The sequence below is a fragment of the Enhydra lutris genome, unplaced genomic scaffold (genome assembly GCF_002288905.1).
Source record: "Enhydra lutris kenyoni isolate GAN:26980312 unplaced genomic scaffold, ASM228890v2 scaffoldscaffold38, whole genome shotgun sequence".
Lineage (NCBI taxonomy): Eukaryota > Metazoa > Chordata > Mammalia > Carnivora > Mustelidae > Enhydra > Enhydra lutris.
This window is the reverse complement of record NW_019154122.1, coordinates 19,194,594-19,213,800: the sequence shown is the minus strand read 5'-3', so window position 1 is coordinate 19,213,800 and position 19,207 is coordinate 19,194,594. Positions and strand designations below refer to the sequence as shown.

At 58.9% G+C, this 19,207-nt stretch overlaps 1 protein-coding gene across 1 annotated transcript in view; it reads right to left on the bottom strand.

Moving 5' to 3' along the window:
* LOC111154854 (cilia and flagella associated protein 74) overlaps positions 1–19,207 on the bottom strand; it is a 61,075-nt gene that overhangs the window by 30,830 nt on the left and 11,038 nt on the right. The window contains 14 exon segments of the mRNA XM_022514790.1: positions 1,347–1,436; positions 1,869–1,935; positions 4,182–4,300; positions 4,784–4,957; positions 6,471–6,629; positions 8,145–8,349; positions 9,521–9,678; positions 10,461–10,563; positions 10,971–11,081; positions 11,692–11,865; positions 14,343–14,450; positions 16,067–16,165; positions 17,721–17,848; positions 17,967–18,055. Of these exon segments, the coding sequence (XP_022370498.1) occupies positions 1,347–1,436; positions 1,869–1,935; positions 4,182–4,300; positions 4,784–4,957; positions 6,471–6,629; positions 8,145–8,349; positions 9,521–9,678; positions 10,461–10,563; positions 10,971–11,081; positions 11,692–11,865; positions 14,343–14,450; positions 16,067–16,165; positions 17,721–17,848; positions 17,967–18,055 (1,784 nt within the window).

The window sequence follows — 19,207 nt, the reverse complement described above, 5'->3', positions numbered from 1 at the left end:
CAGCGGGGACCTGCTTCCTCCTCTCTCTGCCTGCCTGTCTGCCTACTTGTGATCTCTGTCAAATAAATAAATAAAATCTCTAAAAAAAAAAATCCCGACGAGCACTGAGCAAGGCATGGAACACTGCCGAATCAACGTCCTGAAACTAACACGACCTCGTCTGCCAGCCACAGCTCAGTAATAAAAGTTAAAAACACATAAAACGATTTTTAAAAGAATCAGTTCCGAATAGCAAAGGCAGACAAAATGAAAAGGCGACCTATAGAATGGGAGAAAATACTTGCCATCCAAAATATAGGAAGAATTCACACCACTCAATAATGAAAAAACAAACAGTTCGGTTAAAAATGGGCAGAGAACCTGAACACTGTTCTTTCTTTTTTTTTTTTTTAAATAGAGAATAAAATTAAAGCTGTTCTTATTGATGAGGCAATCAGGTGGGTGATCGCTGGGGATGCAGCCCTTCTCCACACCCAGCACACGCTCTTCCACAGGAGCGATGTGCATGGCCAACAGGCCCACGGAAATTACTCAACGTCGCTCACCATTAGGGAAATGCAGGTCAGCCCACAGCAAGGCACCACCTCCCAGCTATCAGAATGGTGAGACTCAGAAACGCCAGAAACAACAGGGGTCGGTGAGGGCGTGGAGAAGGGGAATCAAACTGGTGCCGCCACTAGGAAAACAGCATGGAGATTCCTCAAAAAGTTAAACACAGAGCTACTCTGCACTCGGCAACGGCACTTCCGGCAACGCATCCAAAGGCAGCGACCGCGCTAACTCAGAGAGACAGCCGCACCCGGATCACAGCAGCATCATTCACAAGGACCAACCAGTGCGGACAACCTACGTGTCTGCCGCGGGCGACCAGACGGATAAAGTCGATCTTGCTGTTTGGAGCAGCACAGACGAGCCTTGAAGGCTCCATGTGAAGTGAGACGCGGCAGGCAGAGAAAGACAAATGTGGTGTGGCCTCCCTTTCGTGCGGGATCTACAAAACCCAAGCTCATAGATGCGGACGGCAGTGCGGTGGCTGCGGGAGGCAGGGTGGGCAAAACGGGGAAGGTGGCCCTCAGGTGCAAATTTCAGCTATCAGGCCTGGGGATGTGATGCACCCCATGGTGACCATCGTTTAAAAGGGAAATCGAGGGGACCTCACGGAATTGCTGGGCGCCTGGCATGTCCTGAGACGAGCCCCCAGGTCTCCTGCGGTCTGGGCTTCCCTGCCCAGGGCTTGGCCCCAGCCTCACGGGGGCTGCATGAGATGGAGCAGGGACCCGGGACACACCATAGAGATGCCACCAGGGCCTCCCCAGAGGCACTGGGTCGGGCGTCTCTGCACTTACTGCACATTTCTTCGTGGAGCACTTCAGCGGAACAGAAAATCCCCCTGTCTGAGCCATAAATGAGACGTTTCCTTCCAGATCTTTGTTGATCTAAAAAATAGAAACCCCCAACCACTGTGACTTTGTAACTTGACCCAGGGACACATGCTGTGGCTCCAGGACCACAGGCTGGACCTGGGCATCCACACGGTGGCCGACGGGAGTCTCGCACTGGCCGGGGCCCACTAGAACATTCCAACACGCCCCATTTAGACCCAAGAACAGCACCAGATCGCACCTGCTGGCTAGCAAACATCAGGGCAGGCTTGTAATTCTTCCTAACATCAGAAACGTGGATGACCATGTTTGGAACTAGAACAGGGGCCTGTGGGACCCCTATGGAGCCCTGTGCGTCCCTCCTCCGTCACCACAACCTGAGTGTCTGCAGAGCCTGGGGAGGGGCAGAGACCTGGTTCCCCCCACCACCCACTCACGATGGAGGAAAGTCCCTTCATACCATCTGGTTTCGGAACAGACACTCACCATGGGCTTGAAGGTGACAAGTACTTCGCAGGACATCCCAGCTGACATGGGACCAGGGGGATCAAAGCTGTGGGTACAACCATCTGTGTGACACGCGATCAGATTGACAGGGAACGTGTGGTTGGGCTGGAATCAGCTGCGCTGTAGCCACGGCCCAGAGCAGCCACCGAGCGGGCCTTCTGGACCCCTTCCTGCCCGTCCTAGGCACCGAGCCCCAGGTCCCAGGGCCCAGGACACACTCACGTAATGGGTGCAGAGGGAGGGAGGGGCCGGGTGCCATGCAGTGAACAGCAGTGCCCCCCAGGGGACACGAGTGTACCCGCCTGGAGCCACGGGCAGGATATTAATACCAGTGTGAGGGCTGTGAGCCAGGCAGGGGGCTGGCACTGACCCTGCACACAGTCAGGACCCTCGGAACCCCACTTGTAGTGAAAGATCCCAAGAAAGAGCCCCAGCTCCACAGGGAGACTCAGGGGGCAGTCAGCCTGTCTTGGTCTGGAGCCTGAGTGAGGAAAAGAAGCTCCCAGAGAATTCCTACAGTGGGGAGTACTTGGCGTTTGGGTTAGAAATGTATAAGCTACGATTTGATGTAATCGTCTCCTCCCTGGCTGGTAGTGACCCCACAGCACCAGGCAGAACCAAAACTTGTCTATGTGGGAAGGGAGGTTTCTTGACGCCACATCACAGAGACCCCCTGGGGGAGGGCAGAGTCCCACTGGTGATAAGATGGGGTTCCCTTGTTGGAAAGGACACGTGGACACCAACAACACACGTGCAGATGGCAGGGCCAAACTCCAAGGGCCTCGGGTAAGAGAACGACTGAATGGTGACTTTAAAAGAAGTCATGTTAAAATGACCAAGGACAGAAATAGAGAACCACAGACATTGGAAAGGAGCCAGACGTGTTCGCGAGGTAGCCACTGGCCTGAGGCAGGGTGCAGGGCTCCTGGAAATGAGAAGTATGTCCACTGACACAATTTCAACAGCCAAGTAGACGCGGAGGGAGAAGGGCTGACTGAGTGTCGGCCTCGAGAACACACCTGGACACCAGCTAGGGAGACGTCCACAGCTGTTCAGAGGTCTGGGTCCTCAGTGAGCCCTAATGTGTCTAAGAAAACCAGCCCAAGCCTGCTGTGCTGCGGAGGAGCTTCAGGACCCCGGAGACAAGGACATCTCAAGGAGACCAGAGGGAAAGCCAGACACCACCCAAGGGCTGGACCTTCGGGCTGACACCGACGTGCCAGCAGAAGCCACAGGAACCGAAGATGGGGGTGGGGACAACCTCAGGGCAGGACTCCAGCTCCAGCCCCACTGGGGAGTGCTTCGGGTGCTGAGGGAGCGGACACCCTGAGTCGGGCCCCTAGACACCCCCCAGAGACCCAGAGACCAGCGTGAAGTCCGAGTAGACCACAAGTAAATCCCGTGCCTCCAGCATGACAGCAGGACGGCAGGACAGAATAATGGGGCCAGCAGCAGTTCCCAGCTGGGCTCTGCCCACACAGACCTTTGCAGATGGCACAAGGGCCTACAGCACTGCTGGAGAGAGAGAAGGGGGAACGCAGATGCCCCGTCTGACCTACAAGCAGCCCCCAGAAGTGGACAGCATGTCCCGCATGGGAGAAGCTGACCAGAGCCCAGGTCAGCGAGCGCAGAGTGCAGGGACAGGAGGTGGGGATGGGCAGTGGGGACCTGCCCTGCACCCACGCGCTCCCGCCAGGAGTCCTAGAGCTGTCCTGGGTCATCGAAGGCTTCCAAATGCATCAGCTAAAAGCTGGTGGAAACCAGGAAGAAGCTTTTTTAAAACCGAAGGCAAAATGCTAAGGAGCAGAAGCAAAGAGAGACATCGCCGCAGACACAAGCAGGTCAGCTCGAGAGAAAGGAGGGGAGAAGTAAAGCAGGGGAGAAGCAAGCGTTAAAGGGGACCGGGTAGATGTGAAAAGGTCCAACTCACACACCAGTGGGGTCGTAGAAGAAGAACGTAGAAGCACGGTGACAGAGAGGACATGCAAAGACAGCTGGAGGGACAGTCCTGAGGCAGGGATGGCTTTAACCTTCTCACAGAAAAGGCCCAACAACCACCAGGGACATCTTACCCAGAGTGGGCGGCACCAAAACACGGACAGGGAAGAAATGTGGCTGCCACAGCCCTGATCACGGAGGCGGGGGCTGACCCCAGACAGGCCAACCCAAGCTGACAGACTGAGCTGCCTCCCAGCGGAAGGCATTAGCCCAGACCAAGGCCACCTGGGTGTGGGGCAGCAGCTCTGACACACAGGGGACCGCACCCCCGGGCCGCACCCCGTGGCCTCTCACTGGATGTGGATGAAGTCCCGGAGATGCTCCTCCACGCCCACCAGCTTGCAGAAGTTAATGGTGTAGGTGGCGTTTGTCAACGTGATCTTTTTCTTGTACACTTTGCCAATATCAAAATCCTGGAAAAACCAGAGAAGTTCTTCTGAGCACGTGGCAGCCTCTCCCCATGTGCCCTTATGTCCACGTGCTGACGACGTGAGGACGGCGGCAGAGACAGCATGGGGAGCACCCTAAGAGCTCAGCAACAATTCCCAAGGTCTCCCGACTTAGGAAGGGCCTCCGGAGACTCGGGAAGAGCCCGGAGAGCGGGAGCGGGGAACAGCTCCCCGGGGACCCCGGACAGCGTGCGGCCGGGGCTGGCACCCGGCTCTGTGTCACGGAGGGGACAGTGTGCCGTCCCAGGAGCCCGCCAGCACCCTGTCCTGCAAAGTCTGGTGACTGAGACGACGTGTGAGCGCTGACCTCCTCACATCCCTTCGCAGGGAGGCCGTTGGCTGGGACGAGGGCCCTCCCGGGGCTGCTGTCTGACCCCCCGGCACCCTCAGCACGGGGGGCCGGTAGTGCTGCACCGCGACTGCGGCCCGGCGGGCTCTCGGGCTCACCTTGAAGTGGACAAGCCGCGGCTTGCTCTTGAAGGGGCGACCTCGGAACTCGCGCCCGGACACCACCTGCCTGTGGGTCACTCTGCTGCGCAGCTGCTCCACGGTGCGGGCCAGGATGTCCTTGTCCATCTTCGTCCCCCCCACGGGCTTCCGGTCCACCTCCTCCTTGGGAACCTGCGGTTCCGGGAAACGGCAGCTAACACTCGAGGGCCAGCCCGGGCCCAGCGAGGCGCTCTCCCCACAGCCGAGAGCAGCCCGGTCAGTGGCTGCAGAGATGAGCGGCGCGGAGCCAGGGCCAGAGCAGCCGCGGGACAGCACCGCCCGGCAGGCCGCTCAGGGAGCCCAGTGATCGCGAGGCCGGCGGTCCCTACGTCAGAGAGAAAGGACAGACGGGAAGAGTAGACCCATCCAGGGCCCCGGCACATTTCTGGGAAGTAATGGCAGACCAGAGTTATTTATTTTTTATTTTTTTGGCAGGAGAGCAGCAGAGGGAGAGAGAGAATATTTTTCTTTTTTTAAGATCTTATTTATTTATTTATTTTTAAATAAACAAATTATTTTAATAATTCAAACAATTTAAATAAATTTAAATTTAAATAAATTATTTATTTTTAAATTTATTTATTTGACAGAGACAGAGCGAGAGGGGGGTGTGGGAGAGGGAGAAGCAGGCTCCCTGCCGAGCAGGGAGTCCGACAGGGGGCTCCATCCCAGGACCCTGGGACCATGACCGGAGTCCAAGGCAGACGGTCACCAACTGAGCCCCCCAGGCGCCGCAGGAGAGAGAGAGTCTCAAGCAGGCTCCGCGCTGGCCCTGGGCACCTCAGTGCTCAGATAGCGTCTGACTCTCGATTCTGGCTCAGGCCGTGATCTTGGGGTTGAGAGACGGAGCCCGGGTCAGGCTCCACGCTCAGTGGGAAGTCTGCTTGTCCCACTCCCTCTGCCCACACCCCACGCCCCCAGCCGTGCTCTTTCTTACTCTCTCTCACATAAATAAACAAATCTTTTAAAAAAAATAAAATAAAGAGCTAATGTCTCGGTAGCAACAAAGCAAAATAAAAAAATGACATGGAGGCTTAACTGATTGAGCTACCCAGATACCCCAGTTTCCTAGATTTTTAAGCTTTTTAAAAAAATATTTCATTCGTGTTGAACTAATTAGGACAGGGTCAATGAAGATTGTCTAGTGGACATTCTTTTAAACATCTCCTTCCAAAGGGCCATGTTCCCATTAATTCTTAGCCTTGTGATGACCATTGAAGTTGTGTACTTAAAGGTTCTATGGTTCTGTTCTGTAGCCCAACAGCTTCATCTTGCCTGCAGGAATATTTTGAGAAATTTTGCGAAATATCTGTGAAATCCAGAAACACTGTATCTTAGAAATTTCTCTGACCTTTGAGAATGGCAACCCTGTCAAAAATAAATAAATAAAACAAAAAAAAAGATTTTATTTATTTACTTGACAGAGAGAAAGAGAGAGAGCACAACCAGGAGGAACGCCAGTTTCCTAGATTTTTAAATCAGGCCAACAGGAAGGTTTTGAAATGTGCAGCAGGGAGCGGCACAAATAACACTGTCCCCCTGGGCGACGGGAGTGAGGGCACGGGGCTCAGTCTGCAGCCTTGGCTCCAGGCCATCAGGAGCCCCGCATTTCCAACCTCAGGTCCTGGAAGCAGGAAGCGCTCACCTGGTACGGCTTGTAGTCTTCCTTCCAGAGCCCGGGGATCTCCGGCTCGGCCAGTGTGTCATCTTCCCAGCTGGTGTTCCCGGGGTCTCCCTGGACGGACTCACTGGAAATGGCTTCCAGTAACTGTGAGGCTCTGGGGTGTGTGGCCCCATCGCCATCCTGTTGTTGGGGAAGAGAATGTGGTAACTAATCACAGAAAATAGGGACGTTACAGATCAGCGAGAAGAAAATAACCCTCACAGAGAGCCCCTTGGGGCTTACCCGGGGACCGAAACACAGTTTGTTTTGTAACTTTTCCCATTTAAAATGTAAGTATCTTGGGGCGCCTGGGTGGCTCAGTGGGTTAAGGCCTCTGCCTTCGGCTCGGGTCATGGTCTCAGGGTCCTGGGATCGAGCCCCGCATCGGGCTCTCTGCTCGGTGGAGAGCCTGCTTCCCTCTCTCTCTCTCTCTCTCTGCCTGCCTCTCTGCCTGCTTGTGATCTCTGTCTGTCAGATAAATAAATAAAATCTTTAAAAATAAAAAATAAAAAATAAATAAAATGTAAGTATCTTTATACAGCATTAAATATTTTTCTCCAACACCCACAAAAGAATCCACAAGACACCTACTGGTATCTTCTCACCAACCCTTAGTTTTGCACGATTTCTAATTTTTGCTCCTATGAACCACACCCCGGAAAAGTCCTTCATGGTTACCCCTCGGAGGACGCCTGGTCCTGGGACTGGGCTTCAGTGGGGCCTGGGCACAGCCTCCCTACAGGGCTCCCAGTGTGGATGGGCAGGGAAGGCTCCTGGGGCAGCTGGCTGGAGACTCCGGCCAGGGGGCCAGAGGGCCTGGGGGGGCAAGAGGAGGAAGCGGCAGGGAGGAAGGCCCGGAGGTGAGCCAGCTCAGTGTGGACACGGGGCTGGGAAGCAGGAGAAGACTGAAGACCACCTTGGGACAGAGTGAAGGCCCCACAGAGGCCGAGGGCAGTGCCCCGAGGGGCTTTTCGCGGCCGTGCATTGGTTGGAGCCAGTGCCCCGGACCTTGAGGTTTTGGGGTATACAAGGGCAGAAGTGCTGCACTGGGCCCAGGTGGGGGGGGCCTCATGTTCCTGCCCCACATCCCCAAAGACAGGTCAATAGGTCACCTGCCGGGGGGGCTGGCCGGAGTTGGCCCTCAGTAGGGATGCCGGCGTGAAGGGATGAGGGCATGCACGAGAGGGAGGACACAGGAGTCTGAGGCACAAATGCCCCCTGGGCCGGGACTGGCCTCTGCTCGTTGGCCTGTCTCAGTTACATAGGGACGGGTCAGGCGACCTGAGCCACCATGTTGCAGGCGATGCCTCCTCCAGTGGAGTCCCCAGGGGAGTGGCTCCCATGTGGATGGGGCACCAGAGACCTGGGTCTGTGTGCCTGTGGCATCACCCAGGAAAAGACAGCTCTCTGGTGGGCACCCTGTGGCCTGCCGTCCCGCCTGCTGCGGAGAGGACACGCCCGCCCCCGTGGGGTCCCCACAACAAGGACAGCCTGAGGAAGAGCACACTGGAGACATCCTGGGGCAGGACGGGCAGTTTCTTCTGTTGGATCTTAGCTGGAGGGGTTGATACAATGACTCCAGGTCCTGGGCCCTCGGGTCATCCGTCTGCGCCCCTGGAGGTGCGCACTTTTGACTGGCAAGGGCTCCCGGCTCACCAGCAGGTGACAGTAAGGGACTGCTGTGTCCCTCCCTTCACAGACGTCCGTGATGTAACTCCACGTCTTCTCCCGCAGAGTTGGCCGGTCCCGGGCCTTGGCAGGGGACGACTGTTTCCTCTTCCTGCTCTCTTCCTTGGCCTCCTCTTTCAGAATCCGACCTACGATCTCTTGCTTTCTGAGCCTCTGCTCTTCCTCGAAGGTGCTGTGGGAAAACACCATGTGGGCCAGAGTGGGCGACATGCACGGTTCGATCGGCTTCTGGGGTGGAGGGTTGTGAGGGCAGGTGGCCCTGGCTCAGCACGGTGACCCTCAGGAGACACTTCCGCAGGGACCCAGGTCCAGCCCCCGGGCAGAGGTTGCAAGGAACTGTTCCTGGCTCGAGCCCCTGGCTCCTGAGGGAGCAGATGAGGCCAGGAGGGCTGCCAGGCTGGAGACCCTGGACTTAAAATTCCAGCCCAGCCTGGCCTAGGCCTAGGACCCACAATAAACCTGACCCCACAAGTGCGGCCCCTGGCCCCTGGCTTCCAGGCTGGCGGCTGGGGCACACCCACTGAGGCACAAAGCAAGGCCACACTCACTCATCCCGGCTCCTCCCCGCTGGCCCTCCCTGTGCCAGGCCTGTGCAAGACGGCGGGGGTCAGGGGCTTTGGTGGAGCTGCCCTGGGGAGCCTGTAGTGGGGTGGGGTGATGGCAAAGCTCCTGTGGTGACACTCAGGGCACGGTGACTCCTAGGCTAGAGATGCTATCCCCAGGGAGACGACCAGGAGGCCACCCCTGGGTAGACCCTAACGGTGGCCATGATGGGTTGGGGGCTGGGGGGCTGGTAGTGGGAGAAGGGACACGCCCCGCAGGAGCGTGATCTTGGGAACTCGAGAAGCCCACTCCTGCGGGGGGCTTGGGGGCGTGAAGCAGGGCAGGGGCAGCCTGGGGGGCGAGGTACGGGGACCCCATAGGGCTGAGGGGGGGTCCCAGGGAGAATGACAAGGATGCAGGATAGTGAGGAGGCTCAGTACCGTGTGCTCTTTTGGAGGAAATCAGAGAGGGGAGCCCAGGAGGGTGAGCCCAGGCTGCCCAGAGACCCCGAGAGGAGGGTCATGGACCACCCAGAGACAGGGAGAGCAAGCCACTCTGGGGTCTCAGGGCAGCTCTTGAGAAACCGGGAAACCAGGCCAGGAGCCTGAGGAGGGCTGCGCCGGGGAGACAGGGCCAGAAGGCTCTGGGGCCGGGGGGAGGCCCCATGTGCTGGGGTCTGGGGAGCAGGGTGTGGCGGGAGGGCTGGAGCCTCCATGCGAGGGGGAAGCCCGGGGAGAGAAGCAGCCTGCCTGAATGGGCTGGCCCAGGGGCCCCTCCCCTGGAGCGCGCCTCGCACTCACCGGTTCTGGGCTTCCAGCTCCTGGTACCTGCGTTGATGGAAAAGGTGTTTGAAGGCGTCCCCACCTTGGGCCAGAATCATCTCCTTCTCGGTCTGGGCCTTTTGCTCAGCCAGCTCCGCCTTCGCCTGGCTCCATGCTTGAAATTTCCGGAGCGTTTCCTTGGGAATAGAGAGCATTGGCACACACATGTGCACACACACCCCGGAACTTTCTGTCTCACTGGTGAAGTTAAACCAGCTCTGAGATTCCTGAAGAGAAGTTTGCAGAGCCCCGCCCCCTCACCTGCCCCCCCCACCTACTAACCCTCCCTCCTCAAGACCCTCAGAGGCTTCCTGCAGCCTGAGGGCGCCGACTGCTGTCTTCTGCCGGCCTCTGCCCATTCGTTGTTTCTTGGCCTCCCTGGGTTTCCCACCAAGAGGCCTGCTCTCTCTTGCCTCTAAGCCTTGGCAAATGCTGTTCCCCTTCTTCCCCTCTCAACGTTCCAGGCCCAACTGCCATATCCGAGGCCCCCGGGGTGTCGCTTCCTCCAGCAAGATCCTGGACCCCTGCCCACGGCCTCAGGAAGCCCTGGTCCTCCTGGAGCCTTGTCGCCTTGTCATCACTCCTCCCACAGACCAGGCCCCCTGAGGACAGGTCTGGGGGCTTTCTTCCTGCCCAGCTAGGACCTGGCTAGGGCCAGCACAGACGGGGGGGGGGGGACAACAGATCCTTGGGGGAGTGACTGAGTGGGGAGTCTGAGGACATGGGACTCCCGTCTGGAGGAGCGGGGACTCAGGAAGACGCGGCAGGGCGGGCCAAGCAGTGTGCAGGTGTGGAGCCCTGCCCGGAAGGATACACGCCTGCCTGGACAGGCTCCTGGAGGGTTGCACAGGGTCCTGAGGGTGTCAGGAGGCTCTTGGGCTGTCCCTCCAGGGATGATGGCTGTGAGCCGGGCACCTACCCTGTTGGCTGTGACGCTGTTCTTCAGGGCCAGGACCGCGTCCATGCGCCTCCTCATGTGTGCCCGGGCCTCCTTCTCCTCCTGCTCCTCCTGCTCCCGGCATCTGGGGGAAGGCGCATTTTTCACCAGAAGGACCAAAATCTCATTGATGCGCAAGAACAGGACCAGGAGGAGCCTGGGGGTTGGGCATGTCCACCAGGGAAATAACGGACTGTGGCGACATGGAAGGCACAGTGCTGTGTGGGGCGTCTGTCTGTCCGTCCGTCCGTCTGTCACGAGGACATGCGGAGACACGTCTCCCCGGACTGGAGGCTGTCGCCACCTCATGGGAGGTCCTCTTCTGAGAACAAGCAGGTGATCAGCTCAAAACTAAAAACACAGTTTTATTATTTTTTAACAGTAAGGTGATGATTTAATAATAAAATTGGGGAATTTTAAAACAAAAACAAAGGACCCATTCTTCTGTTTCTCCTCTGGGGTGTCAACGGGAAGAGAGTCTGAAAATGCTACCTTCTCAGGGAAGCCTTCAGGAATTTCACTGCCGTCTTGCGATTCCTCTGGGCGTCTTCCACCAGCTTCTGGTGCCCGAGCCCATGCTCCTTCTGGAGGTACGTGGACTTCCTGCGGGGGCACAGGGCAGTGGGAACAGACACGCGTGAGCCTCAGCTCTGCAGGGGCCACGCCCACCTGAGGAACAGGTGTCCAGAAGGGCCAGGCTGGCGGCACCTGTGTGCTCGTGCCAAGGGCGAGGGCCAAGATGGGGACACGGGGCAGGACGGGCACCACGGACAGGACCAGGACCCAACTGGAGGGGAGGGGTGGCTGAGGACCCCGCGAGTGACGGGGGGCTTGGTTCCCAGAGCAATCTGGCAGTGGACTGGCTGGGACAGGGAGGGGAAGAGTTGCGAGGACCTCAGGAAAGGAGCTGGGGGCTGTGCCCAGGGAGTGGGGTGCTCCCTTCACAGTGGGACGGGGCCATGGCGCACGTGCGGACGTGCCCTGCCCAGCTCAGGAGTGGCCCAACAGGAGGCCCCCGCACCCCGGGAACTGCGGGGTCTGAGCCCTTGGGAGCAGCCAGAGGAGGAAACGGAAGGCAAAGTGGGCGTCACGTCCAGCAGGGGGAGGGGTGGCACTGAGGAGGACTCCGGCCGGGCCATGGGCCGGGGCAGGGCTCAGCGGGGACAAGCCAGTCTCTCCAGAGCCCCAATGCCCGCAGGCCCTCAACACCCACCTCACCCTCAGCAGCCTGTTCCGCTCCGCCTTCTCTGCGGCCTCCTCCTCCCTGCGGAGCTGCTTGGCCGCCTGCTCCCGGAGGCGCTTCCTGCCAGCCGCCTCCTCCTCCCGGACAGACTTCCGGGCATCCTCGAGCTGTCTCTCCTGGATGGCAACGCGCCACATGCTGCTCCTTCAAACGAGAGACACTTCTGTTTGTGTTGGTGACGGTGTGGGACACCTGGGCCCGCACCCTCCGTGGAGTGTCCACTCCAGGGGTCTGGGAGGGCTCGGTCAGCCAGTTTTGACCAACTCCGATCAAGGTCAGCTCGTCCCCCTGGGAGCCCTCCGGGCCTGCAGCTGCTGGAGAGTGAGGCTCCCCCTTCACCTCAGCACCTGCGGCCCCTGCCCTGCTTGAACCTGGATCTCCACCTGGATGGCCCATGGCACCCGCCTGCCCCGGCCCCCACCTGGCCTTCGGGCAGGGCGACACCCTGAAATAGGCCAGGGGCGCAGGTGGGAGACGCTGCCCTTGGAGGGGGCTCCCTGCAGCACTGGGACATGGAGGGGAGGGGGGCTGGGGTTCTGGGGGTTTCTGGGCTCTGGCCATGGATGGGTGGCAGGAAGGTTTGGCTGATTGATTATGGGGTCCCTAGGCCTGAAATAGATGGGGGTTTCACTAAGGTCCCACTTTCTCCAAATAATAATCTCCAAATAGCATGGTCAGTCAGAGAGAGGTAACCGTGACAGGAAGGTCAGAGGGCCAGACGCATGCGGGAGGTTTTGGGAAGGTACACAGACTTGGCCCCTTGGGGCTGAGCACCCAGTCCACCCGCAGCAGAGGGCCGGCCAGGCCGCACTCTGCACACGCCCTTCACGATCCAGACGGTCCTGCCCCGAGCCGGGCATGGCGGTCTGTGTTCTGGGGAGCAGCCGCTTTCTCTGGACACAGAGCTTCCTTCTTCACCTGCGTCCCTGTCACTGCTGCGATTCCCTGAGAAGCTCAGTCGCTCAGCTCACCGTGCGCCACCGTGACCCCACGCAATGGCATCATCTTAGAGATGGAAGTGCCAAGGTGAGGAGGAGGCTCAGTTCCCCACGTGCTAGGCGCCTGTGGGCTCGATGGCTGGTTCTGCCAACACCACGTCTGGGCGCCAACTTGAGACTCAACACGAGGTGGCCAGTTCCCAAGGCGACAGCCCGTGACCCTGTGTCCTGTATGCACACCCTGAGCACCTGCCCCCTCCTGGCCTCTGTGGACCCAAATGTGGCAGCAGGGACGGCACGTCACTTCTGAGATGACACCGGGGCTTTGGGTTTGCTACTTCCACTCCTCCTCCACATTGCTCGCCTGGGGGGCTGTTCCGAGAAGCCCTAGGAGGAGGCCTCTGTTGGGGAGAGCTAAGTGGGCCCGGAAGCTGACCCCCATCCAGCCCAGTGAACCTTCAGATGCCACTGCCTTGACTGCCATCCTTAGGGGAGACCTTGAGTCAGAACCACTCAGCCACACTGCTCTTGGCTTCCCGACCCTCTAAAGGCTGAAAGAATGCTTGTGCTCAACTGTGGACGCACTGGGTCGCCGCTATGCGCAGGAGCACAGATCACCCGGACCCCGGCCACGCACAGGAGCACAGATGGATCTGGGAATCTGACAAGGCAGGACCACAGCTTTTTTGTGGCTCTGGTGAAGATGACTGCCCAGCTGGGTGCTGGTTGGTGAGCCCTGGCCTTGAGGCCAACTGTCGAGCAAGGGCCAATAAATGCCTTCATCCTCTCTGGCTTGCTCACAGAAGGATCCACTATCCAGGCCACCTTTCTCTCGTTCCCTCCTCTCTAGATTATGGGGAGGGGGCTGTGCTTTAGCCCACAGGAGCCGGGGATCAGGCTGGACTGTGCTGAGCTTCCAAGAAGGGAGGGGTTCCAGACTGATCTCCGGCCCCGAGACTTGCTGGGGGCCGCCATGGTTCTTCCAGCAGAGGTGTGGCCTGCGGCCGACGCCCTATCCTGGTCCTCTCTGTGCCTTCCTGCGTGTTTCCCAGAGGCCACCTGGCCCGCACTCGGGGGAGGGGGCCCCCATGCAGGCGGAGCAGGGCAGAAGGGACAAGAGCTCTGACCCCTCCTAGATCGCTTTCTTGCTTCAAGGAGCTAGAGGCAAAGCTGATATTTGCAATCTGGTCTGCGAAACACTGAGGACAAGGCAACACTCTCTCTTCTGGCGGAGCCTTCACAAAGGTTGTGAAACACTTAAAAAAACGTTTTTTAATAGAAAGAAAGAGAGTGTGGGGGCGGGTGGAGAGAGAAGGAGGGAGCACGTCAGGCGGACCCCCGCTGAGTGCAGAGCCGGGGGCGGGCTCCCTCTCAGCCCTGAGACCACCACCTGAGCCCATGGCGCGGGGCGAGCCGGACGCTTAGCTGACTGAGCCGCCCGGGGCACCCCTGAAACACTTGTGTCAAACAGTGCTGGCGGCTCGGTTAGCACAGGACAGGAAAGGGGGAAGGAAAAGCAGGTTTCACAGGTCTCCTAATGCAAACAAACATGGAGAAAGTGGGAAACATTTAAAAAAAACGTGAAGTCTTGTCCTTTCAACGACTGAACGAGCTCCTTCCAGGTTCAGGGCAGTTAGAGGTCAAGCTCGAGGCTCCCGCCCGCCCCGCCCGCGCCACACTCACTCGTCCTTCTGTAGCAGCTCCCTGATCTGCGCCTGCAGGACTCGCTCCGTGTCCAGCTCCCTGCAGAGGCGTCTGGACACCGCCTGGAGGCGGCCCACGGCTGCACTGCTGAGACACAGGGGCAGGGGAGCAAGGGAGGCGGGTGGGGGCGGCCTGGCCCCGAGACCCCCTGCAGCCACCACCCACCAGGGTGGCCTTCTCATGGCCTTTTCATCTTCCCAAGAGAAACCTGTGTAAACCCGCCAGCGGGGACGGCAACGGGTACAACGTCCCGCGCCCACCGCGGGCAGCTTGGCCCGTCACAGAACTTGCCAGACAACCTGCCCGCGTCACGCCACGGCCCACTCTCCCCCAGCGCCAGGGGCCGGCTCCCCTGGCTCCAGCCCGTCCGAACCGCAGGCCACTCAGATCCAGGAAGGACCCGGCGCCCCTGCCCCAGGACTGCGCGGGGAGGCCAAAAAGCCAGCGGGAGACTCTCGGTTCTAAGGCCACTCTGCGTCCTCTCACGTCTCCCCTCTGGTATGCTGCAGTTGGGGCTGGCCCGGCGCGCCACCCAGTCGTCCAAACCCCTGGTGTGTTCTGACTTAATGACAGGGACACTGTGATGAACGGGGTAGCCAGGGGCGCTGCCTTGCGGGAAGAGCCTAGGATGGCGCTGACCACAGGACCCGGCTGTGCGGGTACCACGACGGCTGGGGAGGGGCTGTGAGCTGCTGGTCGGTCCGGGCATCGTTTCCGGACACCTGGCCTGCTGTGTCCACAGAATCAGGAGGATTTCAAAATCCTACAGAAGAGCCTGTCTCTCCCTGTGGGGGCTGGGCTGCTGCTCCAAGCACTAGTGGGCTCCTGGCCCTGTCTGTCCTGTGGCCCCTGAAACCCCAGCACCTAGTGGCCAGGAGCCCCATCAGCCCTCCTGGGGCCAGTGGGGCCTGGCGCTGGCCCCTGTGGTGGACGCTCTTCCCTCTCCTAGCAGCAAGTGGAGCAGCTGCCCTCGGGCTCCAGCTCAGAGCGCCGGGACCAAAGTCCCATGGCGTCCCTTCTTAGCAGGGTGACCCTGGGCAGGTCACTAGTGTCCCCAAGTCTCTCCAAGGGCTGCTATGAAATTACAGGGCTGAAGTGCGTGGACACCATTTGGCTCCCAGGGGCACTCGGCGCATCTGCGGACGCCAGCCCCGTGTGCGTGCGGAGCTCCAAGCTGGTGTGTCTGTGCAGCAGCCACGCAGACACTGGACCCCCCTGCCTGCCCTGCCCCCTAGTTTCGGTAGAGGCACCACCTGGCTGGGTGTTCAAGGCAAAGCCAGTCCTGACGTTTCTTCCCTGAAGCCCACTAGTACCCCTGCACTGTCCCCACAGAGTGGACCCTTTGTTGGGCACTCCTGGGGCTTCGCACATCCCCACCCCCCAGAATGTTCTCTCCTGGTCACTGCAGGCAAATTGTTTTTGTCACTCAGGTCCTAGCCTGGAGGAACTTCTCAGGAGGGCTCCCTGACCACCTGTCTCAAAGTAGTCACCCTTCCTGACCTCACGGCCACCAGCTTTCTTGTCCTCGTGGTTACTGGTTTCTTTGTTTCCATTTTGGGTTGTCTGTTTCCCACACGGGAGGGCAGCTAGTCTGCTTCCTCGAGCACCGCAGGCCACAGGTGTTAGCACAGATCCCGGTTGGCCTGGGACTAGGTTGAGCCCCGACCACCTGCCCCCCTCAGCGCCCCAGGCAGATGACCTACGTGTTGCTGGCCTCTCTTTCCGCAGCCGTCTCCGCAGCCACGCTCGCCTGCTGTTTGGTGATGAGCTCCACCCTCTGACGGCAAGCACGCAGCTCTCCTCTGAAAACAAGCCAGAATCTGGATGAATGGCTGTCCGGAGTGCGGCCTCTCCGCAAGCTCTCCCCACGTGCCTCTGACTGTTCCCCATCTTCAGAAAACGACAGTGGGGTTCAGGGCAGAGTGGGCCTTTCCCTCCAGCTCCCCTTGCCTAGGCTGGGGACACGGTCATCTGTCCCCCTCTCCCAGGCCAGCGGCTGAGGTCACATCATCTTTCCAGGGATTTCTCTCCCACCATCAGGTTGCATGATCACAGTGTTGGACATCTGGTTTCTGAAAACCCCCTGGGTGACCTCAGCCCAAATGCGAATGAGCATGAAGCGGCAGAAAGGAATGAGCTCAGGCCTGTCAAGGGCAGAGGGGAGAGCCCTGGGGGCTGTGCACAGGGCGCACAGCTGTAGCCCCTCCTCGGTGATCCAGAACTCACAGACCCATCAGGACCACCAACCAATGTGTGGGCCCGGGCTGATCCCAACTCAAAATTCTAGTTCCTGTGATTAGCACAACCAAAGCAGCTCCAAACCACGTCCGGGGGACGCGCAGGAGCTGCACAGGACGGGCGCGCGGTGCGGCGAGGACTCCGTCTCCTTAGGGGAAGTAACCGAGCAGAGGTTCTGCACAGGATGCTTCTGTGTTTTTAGTATTTAGGAGTAAGGTATTGCGATTTCCACAGTTTGCTGGCTAACAGCTGAGCAAAAAGAAATCACATGAACGGAGAAAGAAGGGACCGGAGAAGGCGATCCGCGGTGCACGAGCGACAGCTACACCCATGCCCAAAAGTTTCCAACTTTTCCGCAGGTTCGAACTTTTCTGCACAGACACCCGGGGAGCACGCGGAAGCGGGAGGGGCCTGTGGAGCGGGAGGGGCCTGCAGGGGCGGGGCGGTCCACCGGAGGGCAAGCCCCACGCAGGCAGGCACCAGCCCGGCCGAGGCCCGGCGGGAACAGAGAGGGCAGCCTCTGCAGCTGCCCGCGACCGCCCAGGACGCAGGAGGAAGTCTGTCCATCAAGGACCGCCAGGGTCCAGCTGCGGGGCCTGTGGGGTCGGCAGGGTCAGAGGGCTGCGCCGACGCCTCCGGGAACGAGGGTTGCCCCGCCCACCGCCGCTCCCCCCACCCCCCGCTCGCCACGCCCACCCCCTCTCACCGGCCCCCAACCCCCGCTCTCCCCGCCAACCATCGGTGGCTCCACCCACAACTCCCCGAGCGGTGGGGGGGGCCACCCTGCCCCGCCCACCACTTTCTCCGCATGGCCCCGCCCATCAGCGCTCGCCCGCCCATCACTCGCCAGGCCCGCCGTTGCTCCCCCCCCAGGTCCGCCCCCCCCCCGTTTTCTTTTCTTTTTAAATTTATTTGAGACAGAGAGAGAGAGAATAAGGGGGCGGGGTGGGAGGAGGGTCAGAGGGAGAGGAAGAAGCAGCCTCCCGCGGAGCACCCAGCACCCAGCACCCAGCGGGTGGCCCGGGAGCAGGTGGCGGGCGGGTCCCTGGGCCAGTGGGGGACGATCCTAGGACCCCGACATCACGCCCTCCCCCGAGGAGCCACCCGAGCGTCCCTCACCTGGTTCTCTGGATGCAAAGCTCCTTCTCCCGGCGCAGCTCCTCTAGGCGGCTCAGGGTCCTCCGCAGCCCGCAGGCCCGCGGTCCGTCTGGGGGGGCCGCCCTCGTGTCCCGGGCGCCGGCGCCAGCCTTGTGCCCCTGCTCGGGGCTGAACGCGGAAAGGCCGCCGACTGGCCTCGCAGCGCAGCCCCACCTTCCCGCCGCGGCCGCCCGCGCAGCTGCGGGGAAGCTGCCCCCCCAGCCCCACCCCGGGCTCTTACGGGGGCCGTGGCGCGCCAGCTCCCTTCCCCGCTTCCGGAGGAGGAAATTCAACCGCAAACTCCGGGGCCTCTCGTTCTAGAAATCGAGGCAAGAGAAAAAACAAAGAGCAGAGAAAGTCATTCAGGTCCGAAGCCCTGGGGTAAACCCAGACCGGCTCACGCCAGCGGGCACAGAAGCTGCTGGTGTCTCAGAGCAATGGTTCTCCGAGTGTGGCCCAGGCCAAGGCCGCAAACCCTTGCAGAATGTCTGCAAAATCAAAAACCATTTTCCTAACAACGCTAACACATCATTTGCCTCCTTCATTCTCATTTCCGAAGTGTACAGCGGAGTCTTCCGAAAGGTCTCATGACACAGTATCACAACAGGCTAACATAGATGCAGCGCGTGAGAATCCGCCGTCTTCTGACAGACCAGATTCTTTCTGTTACATATAACAGGTTCAGTTTTGCTAATTTAAGTGAATAAATACAAAAAATTTTCAGCTTTAATATTTAATACAGTAAATATTAAAAGATATAATCAACATAAAAGCTCTTCGGGTCTTCAATAATTTTTAAGAATGTAAAGGGATTCTCTGACAGAAAAGTTTAAGAAATATTGTCTTAGAGAATCTCTGTAGACTTCCAGCAAAACATGGCCAATGGAACCATCCAATAGCACATATCACTACTCCTTCATTAACTCTCAGTGGAAATGAGACGAACTAAAAAAGGCATCAGTGCAAATCACAGGGAACATGGAAAAGAGAGTGGACAAGAAAACCCTATACAATTTTAGAAGATGGAAAGTTGGGTACTGATTTACCTCACCATATCCCACCATACTCACCTCACAACTCCTCACCTTACCATACCTCATCTCACCTCAACTAACCTTACCATACCATACCTGACATCACCACACCTACCTCACCTCACCTCACCATACCTTGCTAATCTCACCTCAACTTACCTCACCTCACTACACCACACCTCACCTTATCTCACCACACCTCAGCTCACCTCACCACACCTCACCTGATCTCCTCTCATCTTACCTCACCTTACCTCCCTACATCACACCCCACCTCATCTCACCTCACCACACCTCACCTAATTTCATCTCACCTCTCCTCACCTCACTAAACCTTACTTCATATCATCACACCTTACCTCACCATACCTCACCTAATCTCATCTTAACTCACCTCACCTCATCTTACCTCACCATACCTTACCTCAGTATCAC